The 17804-nt window shown below is 37.7% G+C and overlaps 1 protein-coding gene across 2 annotated transcripts in view; it reads right to left on the bottom strand.

The window, feature by feature from the left end:
• Positions 1-12428: 12428 nt before the first annotated feature.
• LOC123566344 (regulation of nuclear pre-mRNA domain-containing protein 2-like) overlaps positions 12429-17804 on the bottom strand; it is a 42878-nt gene continuing 37502 nt past the window's right edge. For both annotated transcript variants that reach the window (XM_045360331.2, XM_045360332.2), the window contains 2 exons: positions 16439-16501; positions 12429-15246 (listed from right to left, as the gene is read on the bottom strand). In XM_045360331.2, coding sequence (XP_045216266.2) covers positions 12665-15246; positions 16439-16501 — 2645 coding nt within the window. In that variant the 3' untranslated portion in view covers positions 12429-12664. The remainder of the gene's footprint in view (positions 15247-16438; positions 16502-17804) is intronic.

Genomic DNA, 17804 nt, shown 5'->3' with positions numbered 1-17804 from the left:
GGTGTGGCGGGCATTTATACAAGGTTGGCACGAAATACTCTTTCAGTGTTTGAGCAAATGACTTAGAAATGTATATATAAAATTATCAAACAGCAGACTTCTTAATAATCGGATTTTAAGGTGTTTCAGAAGCATTTTGATGGCATAGAATGATGAGTTTCCGCCCTTTTTTTAAACAAAACCTATAGTTTACGAATGTACGGTACGGGATTAGAAACAGTTGTGACTCAATGCAGAGTCGGAGTGTTGGTATAAATAACAGACTCCAGTATATGTCGGATTGAAGCAATTTGAACTTAAAGTACTTTAAATGTATTTATTTTTTAACCATGGTGATACTTATCCTAACCTTTAGTCAGTATATTATACATTTTGTACATTAAATGCATGGAACATAAAATTTAATTTTGCGAATTTTTCCCGTATGCGACATTAGTTTAATCATTCCTGGCATGCGCAGAAGACCACACACAACACTGCAGTGAGCTACATCGAAACCAAAATTGGTACGGTGTTGGGGTAAATATCGACCCATCCGGAAAAACTGTAGCGAGTGCCTTTAAGCATGATATAACAAACTTAAGGATGTACTAGCGTTTTTTTCAGGATATCCGCCATTTTGAAAAATGTTTCTTCGAATATTGCTTTCTAACAAAAGTTTTGCTAAAAATTAATGCTAAATAATTAGAATATGGCTAATAATGTACCATTTAACCAAATATATTATGCGTTTTGCGAAAAAAAAATTTCCCCCTTATTTTGGCGGGCATTTGCCTAAAATTGACGTAAGATTTTAAAATAGGGTAGGGATGGGAATTTCAAAATATCTATTAAAGTAGATCGGATTTGGTTTTGATATTTTTCTGACTGATGCATATAATGTTAAAGCTATAAAAAATAAAAGTTCTCAAGATAGCACTTTATATTATCTAGAAAATAAAATTAAAACCCAAAAAGAACAAAATATACCAAAATTCCCCACTTTTTAACATTTTTTTTCTTATTAAATCTCTTAGATGCACGGTGACCCCAACTTTTTTTTTTTCCATTTTGAAGCTTTTTTGTGCGTCATTAATGCTCCCAAAATTTTTTGAAAATCTTAACGGCAAAATTTTTATTTTGTAGATCTAAATACGTTTTTCCATTGAAAATAAAGTGGGTGGGGAAATTATGTCAACATGTAAAAATTAAAGAGATTTGTTAGTGACATTTATGTTTATATAATACTGACTCACCATATATTATTAACCTGTAAGACCCGGAATCCTAAAGATTAAGTAGGATATTATTGTTTTATAAAGTACCAACTTTTTTTCAATTTTACAAAATACCAGAAATGCGTAAACAGTGGGTGAAGAAAATACCCTATAAAATTAAAACGAGTTCGGTGACCTATGTTTTTTCTGCTCTTGTTTGTCTTAGAAACTAATGTTCTTCAAGCTCACAGGGTATGAAAAAATTCTTAACGTTAGAAAAAATTCGCTCGTACATCCTTAAGTACAGTCAAATACCGTTACCACGATATTCAAGGGACTGCAAAAATTGCATTGACGTATCTGAAGTTTGACGTAATGATATTGCCTATCTGGGACTACATTTTGTATCTGTTTAGGAGGTCTATATTGTCATTACATCCAATCCTTCTTTTAGAGTGTTTGAAAGGGGTCAGAAATAATATGAAACGTAAATACGTCATTTTGAATGTGTTTCAATAACTAAAACTTGCCAGTTAAATACGCATATTGTTAATCAAAAATGGCAGATTTTTACTCCGTCAAACAGAAAAATATTTCGTCCTTGTTAAGTGTTATTGCCTGCTTGCACACTGTTTTAGACTAATTATTGAGAATTAAATGCAAACTTGTTAATATTTAAATGGGATTAAAGATTAAATCACAAACAAAACAATCACAACAAGAGGGCCAAGATGGCCCTAGGTCACTCACCTAAGAAACACTCCATAACAGTGTAAAACATGTTTGACCTAGTGATTTCATGGAAACAAATATTCTGACCAATTTTCATTAAGATTGGACCAAAAAATTGGTCTCTTGCGATAAAACAAGCATTTTCTTAGATATGACCTAGTTTTTGACCCTAGATGACCCATGTTCAAACTCGACCTAGATTTTATCAAGGCAATCATTCTGACCAATTTTCATGAAGATCAACTGAAAAATACAGCCTGTATCACATACAGAAGTTTTTTCTTTGATTTGACCAAGTGACCTAGTTTTTGACCTCAGATGACCCATATTCAAATTCGACCTAGATTTCATTTAAGGCAATCAACCTGACCAAATTTCATAAATATCAACTGAAAAAAAACAGTCTCTAAACGCTACACAAGATTTTTCTTTAATTTGACCTAGTGACCTAGTTTTTGAAACCCCAGTTAACCCATATTCAAAACTGTCCTAGTTTTCATCAAGGCAATCACTCTGACCAAATTTCATGAAGATCAGTTGAAAAAAGACAGTCTCAATTGCATAACAATGTTTTTCTTCGATTTGACCTAGTGACCTAGTTTTTGACCCCAGATGACCCATTTTCGAAATCAGCCTTTGATTTTATCAAGGTAATCATTCTGGCTAAATTTCATGAAGATCAGTTGAAAAATACAGCCTCTATTGCATACACAAGGTTTTTCTTTGATTTGACCTAGTGACCTAGTTTTTGACCCCAGATGACCCATTTTCGAACTTGGTCTAAATTTCATCAAGGCAATCATTCTGACCAAATTCATGAAGATCAATTGAAAAATACAGCCTCTATCGCATACACAAGGTTTTTACGTGATATGACTAGTGACCTAGTTTTTGACCCCAGATGACCCATTTTTCGAAACTCGGCCTAGATTTCATCAAGGTAATCATTCTGACCAATATTCATGAAGATCAATTGAAAAATACCGCCTCTATCGCATACACAAGGTTTTTCTTTGATTTGACCTAGTGACCTAGTTTTTGACCCGAGATGACCCATTTTCGAACTCGGCCTAGATTTCATCAAGGCAATCATTCTGACCAAAATTCATTGAAGATCAATTGAAAATATAGCCTCTATCGCATACACAAGGTTTTTCTTTGATTTGACCTAGTGACCTAGTTTTTGACCCGAGATGACCCATTTTCGAACTCGGCCTAGATTTCATCAAGGTTATCATTCTGACCAATATTCATGAAGAAGAATTGAAAAATACCACCTCTATCGCATACACAAGGTTTTCTTTGATTTTGACCTAGTGACCTAGTTTTTGACCCGAGATGACCCATTTTCGAACTCAGCTTAGATTTCATCAAGGTTATCATTCGACCAATATTCATGAAGAAGAATTAAAAAAATACCACCTCTATCGCATACACAAGGTTTTTCTTTGATTTGACCTAGTGACCTAGTTTTTGACCCGAGATGCCCCTTTTTGGAAAATCGGCCTAGATTTCATCAAAGTTATCTTTCTGCCCAAATTATTCATGAAGATTAAATGAAAAATACGGGCCTCTATGCATACACAAGGTTTTTCTTTGATTTGACTAGTGACCTAGTTTTTGACCCGAGATGACCATTTTCGAACTCGGCCTAGATTTCATCAAGGTTATCATTCTGACCAATATTCATGAAGTTTAAATTTGAAAAAGAGATCACAGAGTGATCTTGGCGCCACCTATGTGCCATTTTGGGTGTTCCAAATTTCAAGACTTACTGACTAGCTCAAGGTAATTTCATTTCCATACACAACACTGTGCATGTGGTCCAAAAATTCGAAAGCTGTAGCTTGGAAATGTGAAAGTAGGTCACTAGGTCAATGTCAAGGTCAAAGTTTGTTTCGGTACACAATAATATGCATGTGGTCTAAATTTAAAGCCTGTAGCAGAAATGTGAAAGTAGGTCACTAGGTCAATCTTAAGGTCAAAGTTCATTTCGGTACACAAAACTTTGCAAGTGGTCCAAATCTGAAGGCTGTGCTTGAGAAATGTAAAAGTAGGTCACTAGGTCAAAATCAAGATAAATTCTTTTTTCGGAATACAAAACTATGCATGTGGCCCAATTTGAAGCCTGTACCTTCAAAAATGTGAAAATAGGTCACTAGGTCAATGTAAAGGTCAAAGTTCATTTCGGTACACAAAACAATGCATGTGGTCCAAATTTGAAGGCTATAGCTTGAGAAATGTAAAAGTAGGTCACTAGGTCAAAATCAAGGTCAAATTTTATTTCAGAATACAAAACTATGGCCATGTGGCCCAAATTTGAAGCCTGTACCTTAAAAATGTGAAGTAGGTCTTAGGTCAATGTAAAGGTCAAAGTTTCATTTCAGTACAAAAAAACTATGCATGGGGTTTCCAAAATTTTGAAGGCTGTAGCTTGAGAAATTTTAAAAGTAGGTCACTAGGTCAAAATCAAGGTCAAATTTTATTTTGCCACTAAAAAACTATGCATGTGGTCCAAATTTGAAGCCTGTACCTTCAAAAATGTGAAAGTAGGTCACTAGGTCAATGTGAAGGTCAAAGTTTTTTTCGGTACAAAAAAACTATGCATGTGGTCCAAATTTGACCCCTGTACCTTCAAAATGTGAAGTAGGTCACTAGGTCAAAATCAAGGTCAAGTTTTTCCCAGTGCCCAAAACTATGCATGTGGTCCAATTTAAAGGGCTTTTTAGCTACAGAAATGTGAAAGTAGGTCACTAGGTCAAAATTCAAGGTCAATTTCATGTCAAGGTTCATCTTGCACTCAAAAATATACATGTGGTCCAAAATTTGGGAAGGCTGTAGCTACAGAAATGTGAAAGTAGGTCACTAGGTCAAAATCAAAGTCAACTCATGTCAAGGTTCATCTTGCCACAAAAAAATTTATACATGTAGCCCAAATTTGAATGTTGTAGTTATTGACAAGAACATTTAAAAGTTTTTTCCCTATTAAGTCTATATGAACCATGGGGACCACCGGGGCGGGCCATTTTTGACCCTAGGGGGAAAATTTGAACAAACTTGGTAGAGAACCACTAGTTTGATGCTACATTTACAAGTATCAAAGCCCTAGGCTTTGTGGTTTGGACAAGAAGATTTTCAAAGTTTTTCCTTAAGTAAGTCTATGAAACCCATATGACCCCCAGGGCAGGGCCATATTTGACCCTAGGGGTATAATTTGAACAATCTTAGTTAAAGACCACTAGATGATGTCACATACAAAATATCAAAGCCCTGGGGCCCTGTGGTTTTGGACAAGAGGTTATTCAAAGTTTTTCCCTATATAAGTCTATAAAAACCATGTGACCCCAGGGCGGGGCCATATTTGCCCCTGAGAAATAATTTGATCATCTTGGTAGAAGACCACTAGATGATGCTTCAAACCAAATATCAAACCCCTAGGCTCTGTGGTTTTGGACAAAAAGGTTTTAAAAGCTTTTCCTATATAAATCTATGTAAATATAGAAATAAACCAAAGGGCCATAATCACTCATAAATTCTTGAACCAGTTGATTTTCAGGGGGACACAACTAGGGTACCAATACATCATTCTGACAAAGTTTGGTCAAAATCCCCCAGTAGTTTCTGAGGAGATGCGATAACGAGAAATTGTTAACGGACGGACAGAATGACGGATGGACGGCCCACGGGCAGAAGTGATTTTAATAGCCCCCATTGATGATGGTGGGCTAAAAATACAGCCTCTATCGCATACACAAGCTAAATGTTGACAGACGCCGGACGACAGACGCCGGACATCGAGCGATCAGAAAAACTCACCTGAGCATTGCTCAGGTGAGCTAAAAACCAACCTGATTATAACTAGAGCTATCACTAAAGGTGATGAATGTACCCCCCGCATGCACTGACACAGTACATTGCAATTTGACATACACAAGATTGCATAATTATGTAGACTGTATGTATATAGACTGTATGTATACAGTATATAGTAACAAAAAACAAAGTCCCATAACTATGCAGAATATTTATCTAAAAGAATGTAACATGCACCATGCACAACTAGGGTTGGTACTGATCACTTGTGTGAAGTTTCATTACATTGTGTGCAAGGGTTTGGTAGATTAGGCATGCACAAGATTGCATATGCAGACTGTATGTATCAAGTTTCATTATCCTAGGCCCAAGCATTCTCAAAATATCGCCCGGAAACCATATAACTGTTCTGGGTCACTGTGACCTTGACCTTTTACCTACTGACCTCAAAATCATTAGGGGTCATCTGCTAGGCATGATCAACCTCCCCATTAATTTTCATGATCCTAGGCCCAAGCGTTCTTGAGTTATCATTCAGAAACTGTTTAACTGTTCAATGTCACTGTGACCTTGACCTCTGACCAACTGATCTCAAAATCAATAGGGGTCATCTGCTGGTTATGACCAATCTCCCCCTCCTTCGAGCTAATGACAGATAATACCATTAAAATATATAGAGAAGTCGGGACTGACTAAAACACATCGTGCTAACTGCAGTATCGAGGTAATCGACATCGAGGTAATGATATTCAACTGTATTTGCTTAAGTATATTTCTGATTTCTATACTTCGTTTTCTATAAAAATCAGAATTGTTGTGTTTTGATCTATGGAATGGTCATATACGATTCTGATATAGGTGAAAAAAGCAACATTGAAGAAGCATAAAGGGCAAAAACAAGCTTTTTTTGAATTAACAGACTTAACTAAGCAATTAGTTGTTTTTTCGTGAAATTAGGGCCAGGTGCTTAACTTCACATGCCGGGTAATAGTCCTATGATGTCTGATGACTCAGGTCAGATACATCTTGTTATGCATATGCATGGCACAGACACATGGACAGACATATGGAAAAGGGTAAATATAAAAGCTCCGTGACCCTAAATTTTGAGGGTACAAAAAGCCTGCATACAAATTGATTCATGTGGCAGTTATCAGTTACTTGTAGAGAAAAGAAAAAGCAGGTTCTTGTGTGTAATCCAGGAACGCTGGTAAAGTTCCCCAACTGCTGCATCATAACTGAAATACTGCAGAAACATACAGAACAGACACCTCCTACTGACTAACTGTCGATAGTTTCTGCACATCTAACCTACAGCAACCAAGAAATTTTGTATAAAAACTGCTACAAACAAACATTCATAGAAAATATTTCAATTTTTATTTACATTCTTATCAATACAACTTTAAACAGTTGTAGAGACTGAACAATGTAAACGGTAATCATTTAACAACCAGTCAAGAAATTATACACCAACATGTACAATTCATAAGTATGATAAGTATGATAATGCACTGTGCTCACACTGTTAACATGTTATCACACATTTTATAAACTAGCACACAAATGCTGGATAGTGTTTATTTTCCAATTTAAAGTGAAAACTAGATGTGTGTCTATAGGACACACCAAGGTTACGATAACAGTTCAGAGACGAGTATCAGACTGCAGCTCTGCCAGTGGCCAATTTCTAGATAGTCCTTTGAAAGTTCAAGTTTTAAGACTGGTATGAAACCTAGGACTTAGATGTTGTACCCTAAAAATGTACAAAATATTTCTAATAATAAATTATCATTATACCAAAGGCCTAAAATATACCACAACAAAATAACTGAAATACAAATTTGAGCCGTGCCATGAGAAAACCAACATAGTGGCTTTTTGACCAGCATGGATCCAGACCAGCCTGCGCATCCGCGCAGTCTGGTCAGGATTCATGCTGTTCACTAACTGTTTCTCTAATTGTAATAGGCTTTGAAAGCGAACAGCATGGATCCTGACCAGACTGCATGGATGCGCAGGCTGGTCTGGATCCATGCTGGTCGCAGCCACTATGTTGGTTTTCTCATGGCGCGGCTCATTTATCTATCACAAGAAATTAACTCTTTAAAACATCAAGCCACTGTACAAAAAATTATCACATGATATAAATCAACTAACTCTTAGTTTCGAAAATAAGAAAATCATGAAATTTGAGGATTTTTCTTATGTTTACATTTTTTCTCAGTAAATGCAGCAACGTCAGATATAAAATAAATAACTGGGAACGACACCAGTCTCTTCAAACAGCAGCAGGCACAGTTCAAGGTTAAGATGTACTGACCTAGGTCCGTATTCATCAATATTTGGTCTAAAATGATAAATTTTCTTTTAACTCCATCACTATAAAATAAAGCATGTGCAATACTGAAACTTTGCATGAATATTCACTCTGTAGCTGCAGACAGCTCTACAAAATTTCACAGATAAGCTATAACCAAAGTTAGGACAACTTGAATTTTGGCCATTCTTCTTTGTTTCAGAATTTAAACACTGGTGAATACAGGTCCTGGCCTTACACCTATGAAACTAAAATGAAAATTTAAACCACCTGTGTATAATATAGACTGGTAGGATTCAACAAAATATGTACCTGCGGATTTTCATATTAACAGAAGTAAACACATTATCTACTGGAAAAAGAGCATAAATATGGAGCTTTTAAAAGCTCAAATATTTCATACACATTAAATCATTCTATTCAAGTTCAGCTATCTCAGAATCTTAAACCAAGGTCCCAAGTTACAACACTAGTGTTTAAAGATAAGTCCCAGCTTGTGGCTGGACGCTTCCGGACTTATTCTTGAAACTGGCCAATGACAAGGCTGCATTATGACAATGTCTCAAAAATTAGTTCTGTAACTTTACAAGATGTGTAAAAAGTGGATATACGTATCTGTTTTAAAATATGTCATAACCTTCCCAAACAAGTTACAATTTTAGTTGTGTACAGTTGAACTTCGTTAACTTGAACTCGACGATACGAGCCATTGAACATAATTCATTATACAGAGATTTTTCTGGGACCTGAAAATGAGTTCATGACAAGGGTGGAGTACCAATTATCCGAGTTTGAGTTAACGAAGTTCGACTGTATATTGGTGTTTTAAAATAATTCTTAGTGATTCAAGCTGAATTATTTTAGTTAAAGATAAATATTTTTAACAAACATTTCAAAATAGCTAAGAAAAGTTTCTATCTGAATACAATTTCTTTTTACCATAATTTCATATCATTTTCTAGTTTCTTACAAAAAGCAACAACAAATGTGTAGAAAAAAAGAACATGAAGTTATTTCAACTATAATACATGAACACAATATAACAAAGGAAAACTTACACACTTGCTAGAATGATAACACAACAAACAGAGATCATATAATACTGCTATAGAGCCATGCCATCTACGGCAGCCTTCAACTGAGTAACCTGTTCAGTTTTTTTTATTTTACTAAAGAAAGTACAAAGCCCTTTCAAAATGTGGTCACAATAAACAGCTATCTTAAAACATACTGTAAAAGCAGAAATGTTCAAAAAGGTTAAATTGTGCTACATTTGCAAAGTCCCTCAACACATGGACATTAATCCTTGTAATATTCATTAGCATAATGCCAATCGTGAAACTTTCGTCACTACGCAAATTTTTATCAAGATATCAAAAGAAAGTGGTCATGTTTCCAAAATCTAATATGTTCCGTTTTTTTTTTTTCAGTACATGTAATTACAATAGGATAGTATAATCTTAACACCAATATAAGCCATATTTGAACATCTGTATTGTTCCAAAGCAGCCGTACAACTTCCTTTAAATCTCGAAATATAAACCTTGTGAAAATACTTTATTTTGACCCAGTGCTTTAACAGTATTTAGTGAACTAATTTGTTGAAGTAAACATGCAAGACCCAAAATGCTTCTAAATTGAAATGTTTTTACAAATATTTCAAAATTAACTTTGATTCTTTTCCTCTGATTACTAATTCAGTTTTGTAGTATACTCTGTAAACGAGAAATATGCAAAAAATGTTCCCTCTGTTGACATGTAGCATTTCATTTAGAACTTTAAGAACAATCTCCTTAATTTGTACTGAAAGGTTTTTTATCTATTGAAGAAAACAATTATTAATTTTGAATAAAATTAGCAGTCAGTTATAACATTCACAGAAATTTCATGTGTTTTAAAAGTAAAGTGTTATATCAGCACTTTTTCACTTGGCTGGGAATTGGTCTGTATTTGTTCAAAAATGGTTTTACAATATTTGATAAATGTGCCACGCCATGGGAAAACCAACATAGTGGCTTTGCGACCAGCATGGATCCAGACAAGCCTGTTTCCAAAATCTTATATGTTCCGTTTTTTTTTCAGTACATGTAATTACAATAGGATATTGTCAGGTCTGGTCAGGATCCATGCTGTTCGCTAACAGTTTCTCCAATTCCAATACGCTTTAAAAGCGAACAGCATGGAGCCTGACCAGACTGCGCGGATGCGCAGGCTGGTCTGGATCCATTCTGGTCGCAAACCCACTATGTTGGTTTTCTCATGGCACGGCTCAAATATACAAAGCCTGAATACAGGATTTTCTCCAGACTTCTTTTTGCATATAAAACGATACCATTTACACAAAAGAACTAGGAGTGCGGTAATACTACTTTTTTCCGATTTTCAAAAATACTTTTTATTTTCATGGGTTTATTTTTTGCCATTTTTGACACCATTCATTATTATTTTTTTCCTTTTTAAATTCAGTTTTGACTCAGTGAATAGACTGTTTAAAATCTTTCACAAAACCTTACGTAGCATAAAAGCAATATTGCCATACAAACATTTTTGTGAAAAATTTCAAAAGATACCAGTCATAATGTGCCATTATCAAACAGATTCAAAAAGATCTTACAATCACACCTGGAGGCCTTAAACTGATGAACAGTTTGTAAATTTATATGAGCCGCGCCATGAGAAAACAACATAGTGGCTTTGCGACCAACATGGATCCAGACCAGCCTGCGCATCTGCACAGTCTGGACAGGATCCATGCTGTTCGCTTTCAAAGCCTATTGCAATAGAGAAACCATTAGCGAACATTTATTTATTTGGGTTTTACGGCACACCAACACAGTATAGGTTGGATCCTGTCCAAACTGGTCTGGATCCATGTTGGTCGCAAAGCCACTATGTTGGTTTTCTCATCGCGCGGCTCATATCTAGATCTTACAGAATCAAGTTGAAACTAGAAAATGCTTTTGTAAAAAAGCGCATGTCTCCCCAAATGCAAAGTCCTATAGGCAAGAAGTCAAAAGGGGTCAGGAGCGAAAGTCAAAGAGACACTGATGGTTGGCTGCAATAGGGATCATCTACTTGGCATTTCCAGTCATCCCGCTAATTTCAACACTCTTGGCCTAGTGGTTCTCAAGTCACTGTTCAGGCTTCTTGGGACTTGACCTTTTTATCGATGACCTCAAAATAAATAGGGGTCATCTACTCTGCATGTCCAATCATCCTATTAAGTTTTTAACATTGTAGGTCAAGTGGTTCTCAAGTTATTTCCAAAAAATGATTTTACTGAACAGACCACTGTGACCTTGCCTTTAATTGACTGAATCCAAAATCAATTTGGGGTCATCTACTCTGCATGTTCAATCATTTTATGAAGTTTCAACATTCTGGGTCAAGTGGTTCTCAAGTTATTGATCGGAATGGTTATCAATGTTCAGGCCCTGTGACCTTGACCTTTAACGGAGTGACCCAAAAAACAATAGGGGTCATTTACTCTGTATGAACAATCATCCTATGAAGTTTCAACATTCTGGGTCGAGAGGTTCTCAAGTTATTGATTGGAACAGGTTTTCCATGTTCAGGCCCCTGTGACCTTGACCTTTGATGGAGTGACCCCAAAATCAATAGGGGTCATCTACTCTTCATGACCAATCGTCCTATGAAGTTTCAACATTCTGGGTCAAGTGGTTCTCTAGTTATTGATCAGAAATGGTTTTCAATGTTCAGGCCCCTGTGACCTTGACCTTTGACGGAGTGACCCCAAAATCAATAGGGGTCATCTACTCTTCATGACCAATCGTCCTATGAAGTTTCAACATTCTGGGTCAAGTGGTTCTCTAGTTATTGATTGGAAATGGTTTTCAATGTTCAGGCCCCTGTGACCTTGACCTTTGACGGAGTGACCCCAAAATCAATAGGGGTCATCTACTCTTTATGAACAATCATCCTATGAAGTTTCAACATTCTGGGTCTAGTGGTTCTCTAGTTATTGATCGGAAATGGTTTTCAATGTTCAGGCCCCTGTGACCTTGACCTTTGACAGAGTGACCCCAAAAACAATAGGGGTCGTCTACTCCAGCAGCCCTACAACCCTATGAAGTTTGAAGGTTCTAGGTCAAATGGTTCTCCAGTTATTGCTCGGAAATGAAGTGTGACGTACGGACGGACGGAAGGACGGACGGACGGACAGGGCAAAAACAATATGTCTCCTGGGGGAGACATAATTCATGAAAAACACTGGTACTGAGTAGGTGGATCTAACAGTAAAGCGTTTTTCAATCCATTCAATTTTCCTAACCTATTTCACTGCCAAAGGGAATTTCCTGGTTTTAATTAGGTATCAAGACATCTAAAAATACCAATGACACTGACTGTAAGTTGTAATGGGATATTTACTAGATACATTGCATAAAGGAAAGCCTTGTCACCTTAACATGGCAATTATTTCCATAAATTATTATGAAAATTAAGTGAAAACCTAATAAAACTTCATAATCTGCTGTTGAAAGAAACATACTGAGAAGATATGAGTAACGAGAATAGTTAAAACTGTTAACCAGTAATGTACAGTTTGAATGATGAATAAAAACTATGACATAAAAACATAATTTCAGAATCTATGATAAGGCATTCTTTGCCTAGGGGAGAAGAAAGGTCTTTTTGCTGGAGATGGTCCCCTAAAATTGTCATAAAATCTTGTTCTAGGTGGAAACCCGCCTCTTGGACGGAATCCCCCCTGATCATGCTCTTGAGGCCTATGCTGCCATGGCCTCTGTTCTGGCCATCGAGGCCTAGGTGGCGGACCATTATAATCACGCCTTTCAAAGTCTGGATGTCTTTCAAAATTTTGATGCCTTTCAAAATCTTGCCTTCGTTCAAAGCCTTTATGCTTTTCAAAGTCTTCATGTCTTTCATAGTCTGTTTGTTGTTCATAATCATGATGTCTTTCAAAGTCTTTATGTATTTCCATATCTTGCTGCTTTTCATTTACCGCTTGACTAACATCCCACTCATTTTTAGGTTGCTGCCATGTGTCCACATTTCCATTATTCCCATATTCCTGATCCTCTGTATCCAAGTCCATATCATCAGACTGAACTGAGGACGGTCTTCCAGTATTACCTACAACACCTATCGTACTAATAGGCTCACCTTTTGTATGATTAGCAGAAACATTTTCTGAACCAAGTCCAGAAGGATGAGATTCTGCAGAAGATACTGTTGTAAGAGTTGTTAGAGTCCTACTTGATGGTGGTTCATTAGGTAAATTTGCATTTGCACCAGATTTTTGTTTAAGAATATTTATAAATTCTGACTGTGTTCTATCACCATGATTGGTAACCGGTATCGCTTCAGTGGACGACTTTTTCAAGATACCCACTGGTTTATGTTCTCTAGCCTGAGGAATAACTGGTGTTAAGTTGTGACTTGTTTCAAATGAAGGAACAAATGGGTTGGTTTGACCAGCTGAACTGGTACTGCTTGATGTTTCCTCTACTAAAGTCACTTCTCGCAAGGATGACTTCCGATTGTTACGCAAGATACTTTTCTTTGGCGCTGGAGGCAGCGTTGTCTCAAGGATTTCATCTGCAAACTCTGCGTCATCATCATCCTCATCATAATTCTGGGGCTGATCCCACGGATGGGCATAACCCCCTGATCTATTTTCTGTGCCACCTATATTACCCTCCCAGTTAGGATCATCATAGCCAGCATTACCAGGGTTTTCCCATTCTGACCTCTGTGACGGCACTGAGGAGATCTGGTTACCATAGCTTTCACTTTGTTGGTTTTGAGCCCGAGCATTTTCAGGCTGCCATGGAAGTGGAGCTGTAGTATCAGGAGGGGGTGGAGGGGGAGCAAATGGGCCTCTAATAAATGGAGCCTGAATATTAGGTCGGACTGGTTCCGAGACAACAGGTCTTTGTGGTTCCCAAGCATTTTCTCTTCCTTGGATAAAACCTGGCCCTGTTGCGCCTGGTTGCACGGGAGGTGGGGGATAACCGGATACTGGGGGCGGCTGTCGATTAGGGGGCTGTGGGTACCCAGTAGATAGGATAGTCTGCTGTGGAAGAGGCTGAGGAAAACCAGGTGCTGTGTTTAGAGGCTGTGATGGGGGAGGCGGTGCTCGAGAAGGAACAAGGGCAGGCCCAGAATTTGATGCCGGAGGTGGTACACCAAATGGCACATTTGAACTGAAAGGCAATCCTGGCTGAGGGGTAACCAAATTTGTTGGTGCAACAGTAGCTGTTATAACTACAGGCTGGCTAGAGCTGACCTGAGGAAATGCAGCAGAGCTTACCTGTGTCATAAACTGCTGGGAGTTAGAGGGAGGTGGAGGAACAGGGGGCGGGGGATTAATGAACGACTGAGAGACACTCTGTCTCATTGTAGGAGGAGGAAGGGAGAAGTCCTGGGGAGAGGGTGGCTGCATATTAAAAGGACGAGATGGTAAAGATTCTGGAGGGGGTGGGGCGTGCTGGGGAAGAGGGGGCTGATGTGTTACATCTGGGGTTTTGGGTTGAGAGATGACTGGAGGGGATGAGGGATCAGGCTGGCTTGCACTGACTTGTTTCCAACCTGACCATGAACTAGCTTGTGTACTAGGAACTGGTGGAGGTACTCCAGTAAACTCTGCAGGTGCAGACTTTACTGGCCCTGTAATACCTCCAGAGAAAGTTGGGGACGGAGGTTTGGGATCTTCCTCTGGGTTTGGAACATCTGCTTCCTCGCTTTGTTTCTTCTGATACTGGGTTTTCACTGTGTTTGTTAAAAGTGACAATGTCTGCAAAAAATTGGAGCTGCTTGATGAGCTACTTGTTTTTGTCAATAACTGACTCAGAAAATCTATTGGGTTGGTCTTCGTTTTAGTTTCTGGTTTTGGTGCAGGTGTACTCTTTGGAGGAGGCGTCAGCTCTTTTTCTTCCTGTTCATCCTGGACTGGTGTTGAAGATCCAGCGTCATCTCCTACTGGCTCTACAGGTTGAACAGGTGGTACCGGTTGTGGGGGCAGCTGATCTAACCTGGGTGGAGGGGTGTATACATCTGGGACTTGAGTAGCAGGTTTCTCTGTGGTAAACAGGTCCGGCGGCTCTCCACCAATACCCGCAGGTGCCATACCAGGCATACTACTGTTCCCTTTGGCCAAGTTAGGCAACATGGTTGCAATTCTTGACTCCAGGATATTTGTACCTGAAAAGTTTGATAATAAAATTACATTCACTAAGAAACTCAATCTGGATTACTTCATAAAAATACTACAACTTGAAGGGCATGTATTGATTCTGGAGACAAAATGTCACTCATCACGAAGGTCAAAGGTTGGAGCCACAAGTTATGAGAATACCTCTTCATTTAACACCAGTACTAGCTTTCCCGGTAGGCTCCAAATTTTCTTTACTTACAAGCAGAAGTAATTCAGTACAAACTAGCAACTTTACCGGCATTAGTTTTTATTTCAAAAATATCTCAGACTGATAATGTACCAACTGTGTCACTTTTTCCAACAGTTACAGCAAAGGATTATAAAAAATCATGTGTATTTTACAGATAATTTGATTTTTTAAGTTTTATATGCGATTATCAGGGAGATATGCTTGTGTACTGTAAACATCTATGTATACTGAGCATCATATTCTCCCTAATGCCATGTATCAAGTTTCATGAAACAAGACCTTTTTAAACCTTTATCCAGATAACCTCAAAAAACAACACTATCATCTCTCCTTCTTTTTCTTTGTTTCAATTTACACTGAATAACTGACACAATTATGGTTGTCAGGTAATAGTTTTTCATAGCACAGGAAAACAAAAGGTGCACCCCCCACCACACCCCCGAGCATTATTTCTGTCAATGGCAGAAGCCTAGGTAGATTCTTTGATTTTACTGGGTTTTGAGTTACGCCAACACTATTTAGATCACTGGTGACTTTACCAGCTTTTGATGGTGGAGGACGACGCCAGGTGCTTCTCTGTGCACTGTTTTATGAATGGTTGGGCACTATGGTAGAACCACTGATTTTCCATAAGCCAACAGGATGGCTTTCTATACCTTTGAACAACTGAAACAGAATAAACTACCCTTATTGGTCAAACTATAAAATTTAGCAAGAGTAGTTTCCCTTTACTGAAATGACAAACAATCATAAACAAACTTGTCTAAAGTTGGAAAATTGTCTAAACGCAACCCTTATAGGTGGTGGGTCAAAAATATGCTCAATTTACCGAGTACTAGGGTACATTCAATATTTTTATGAATAAAACCGATTCTGAAACCAAATTAAGCAGAACTGGTCATATCTGACCATGTATATTTAAAACTTACTGTTTGCAAACAAAAATACAGGGATAAATCAAGTTCCACATACAGACAAAGAGTACTGACCTTGAAATGTTCCTCCAAGCATGTCTTTGTTGGGGGCCCCAGGTGCTGCTTTTGATGTCTGATCTGTAAAGTTGAAAACATTTTGATGAAAACTTTTCCAGTAATTCCAAGGGAAACAACTAAAATAAGTTCATTACAGAAAAAAAGCTGGCAGCAGAGAGGCAAAAATGAAGCTACTGGTGGAACCTATGCATGCTACATAACCTGATGGAGCTTTGTTATGCAATAAGACAGTGATATACTGTGTATTCCCTTAACACCTATCCAATACCCAACACCCCCACCTATAGGTCTTGAAAATACAAAAATGCAGCAATGAGTGCCAATGACACTACACCAGGCTTTCAATGTCTACAGAAACAGTTTTTCTATTTTAGTTACAGTGACCTTAACATGTGTGGCTTAAAGACAATCACATTTGTCTCAATAAAAGCGATCTAGACATCAATGTTGGTGACAACAGGTATATCCAAATATTAAGCCGAAACCATTTTCCATTTTTAGCAGCAATGACCTTGACATTAAATCGGTGTAACTTCAAATACAATCCAAACCTTTGTCTGGATAAAAGCACCAAGTTTAATGAAAACAAAGATATTGAGTGGAACCCATTTTTCTATTTCCAGCAATAGTGATCCCATCCCAGTCATTTCTTCACATAAGCTTGCAATACACCAAGATTATTTACAGCATATCTATTCTAACTAAAGCTATAAACTGGAAACAAGTGGAAAGAAGTTTTATCAATTTTTTCTATTTTCGGTAACAGTGATGCCATCCCCTATGGCATCTGGCAATTAGCTCTTGTTTTATTACAAAAACAAGCTAGATATGAGCCACGCCATGAGAAAACCAACATAGTGTGTTTGCGACCAGCATGGATCCTGACCAGCCTGCTATTCCGCATGGATCCTGACCAGACTGCGTGGATACACAGGCTGGTCCGGATCCATGCTGGTCGCAAACACACTATGTTGGTTTTCTCATGGTGCCGCTCGTATGTGTCCATAGGACACTGATGCATCCATTTCCTGTCACTGTACATGGATCTGTGCCTCTGGTGAAATATTTTTTAAAATATATGCATTTTCACTAAGTCAAGGATTATAACTCAACTCAAGGCCAACAATTCCTACCAAAATCAATCAAGAGTTACCTTAGCTTAGTTATGTACAATGGTGTGATGATTAGGAGGCAATGTGTAGTTTCAATCAACTATACAGTATACAGAAGTTACTGAACTGCAACTTGATAGTTGCCCACAAAACTTTAACAAAGTTTTAACTTTAACCAAGTTTTCTTAGTTGAAAAAGGGCCATAATCTGAATCACATTCAACAACACTTCTTGTTCTTGGTTACTTTGGT

Source organism: Mercenaria mercenaria, chromosome 8 (genome assembly GCF_021730395.1).
Source record: "Mercenaria mercenaria strain notata chromosome 8, MADL_Memer_1, whole genome shotgun sequence".
NCBI lineage: Eukaryota > Metazoa > Mollusca > Bivalvia > Venerida > Veneridae > Mercenaria > Mercenaria mercenaria.
The sequence above is the reverse complement of the archived record's forward strand: the minus strand, read 5'-3'. Positions and strand labels throughout refer to the sequence as shown.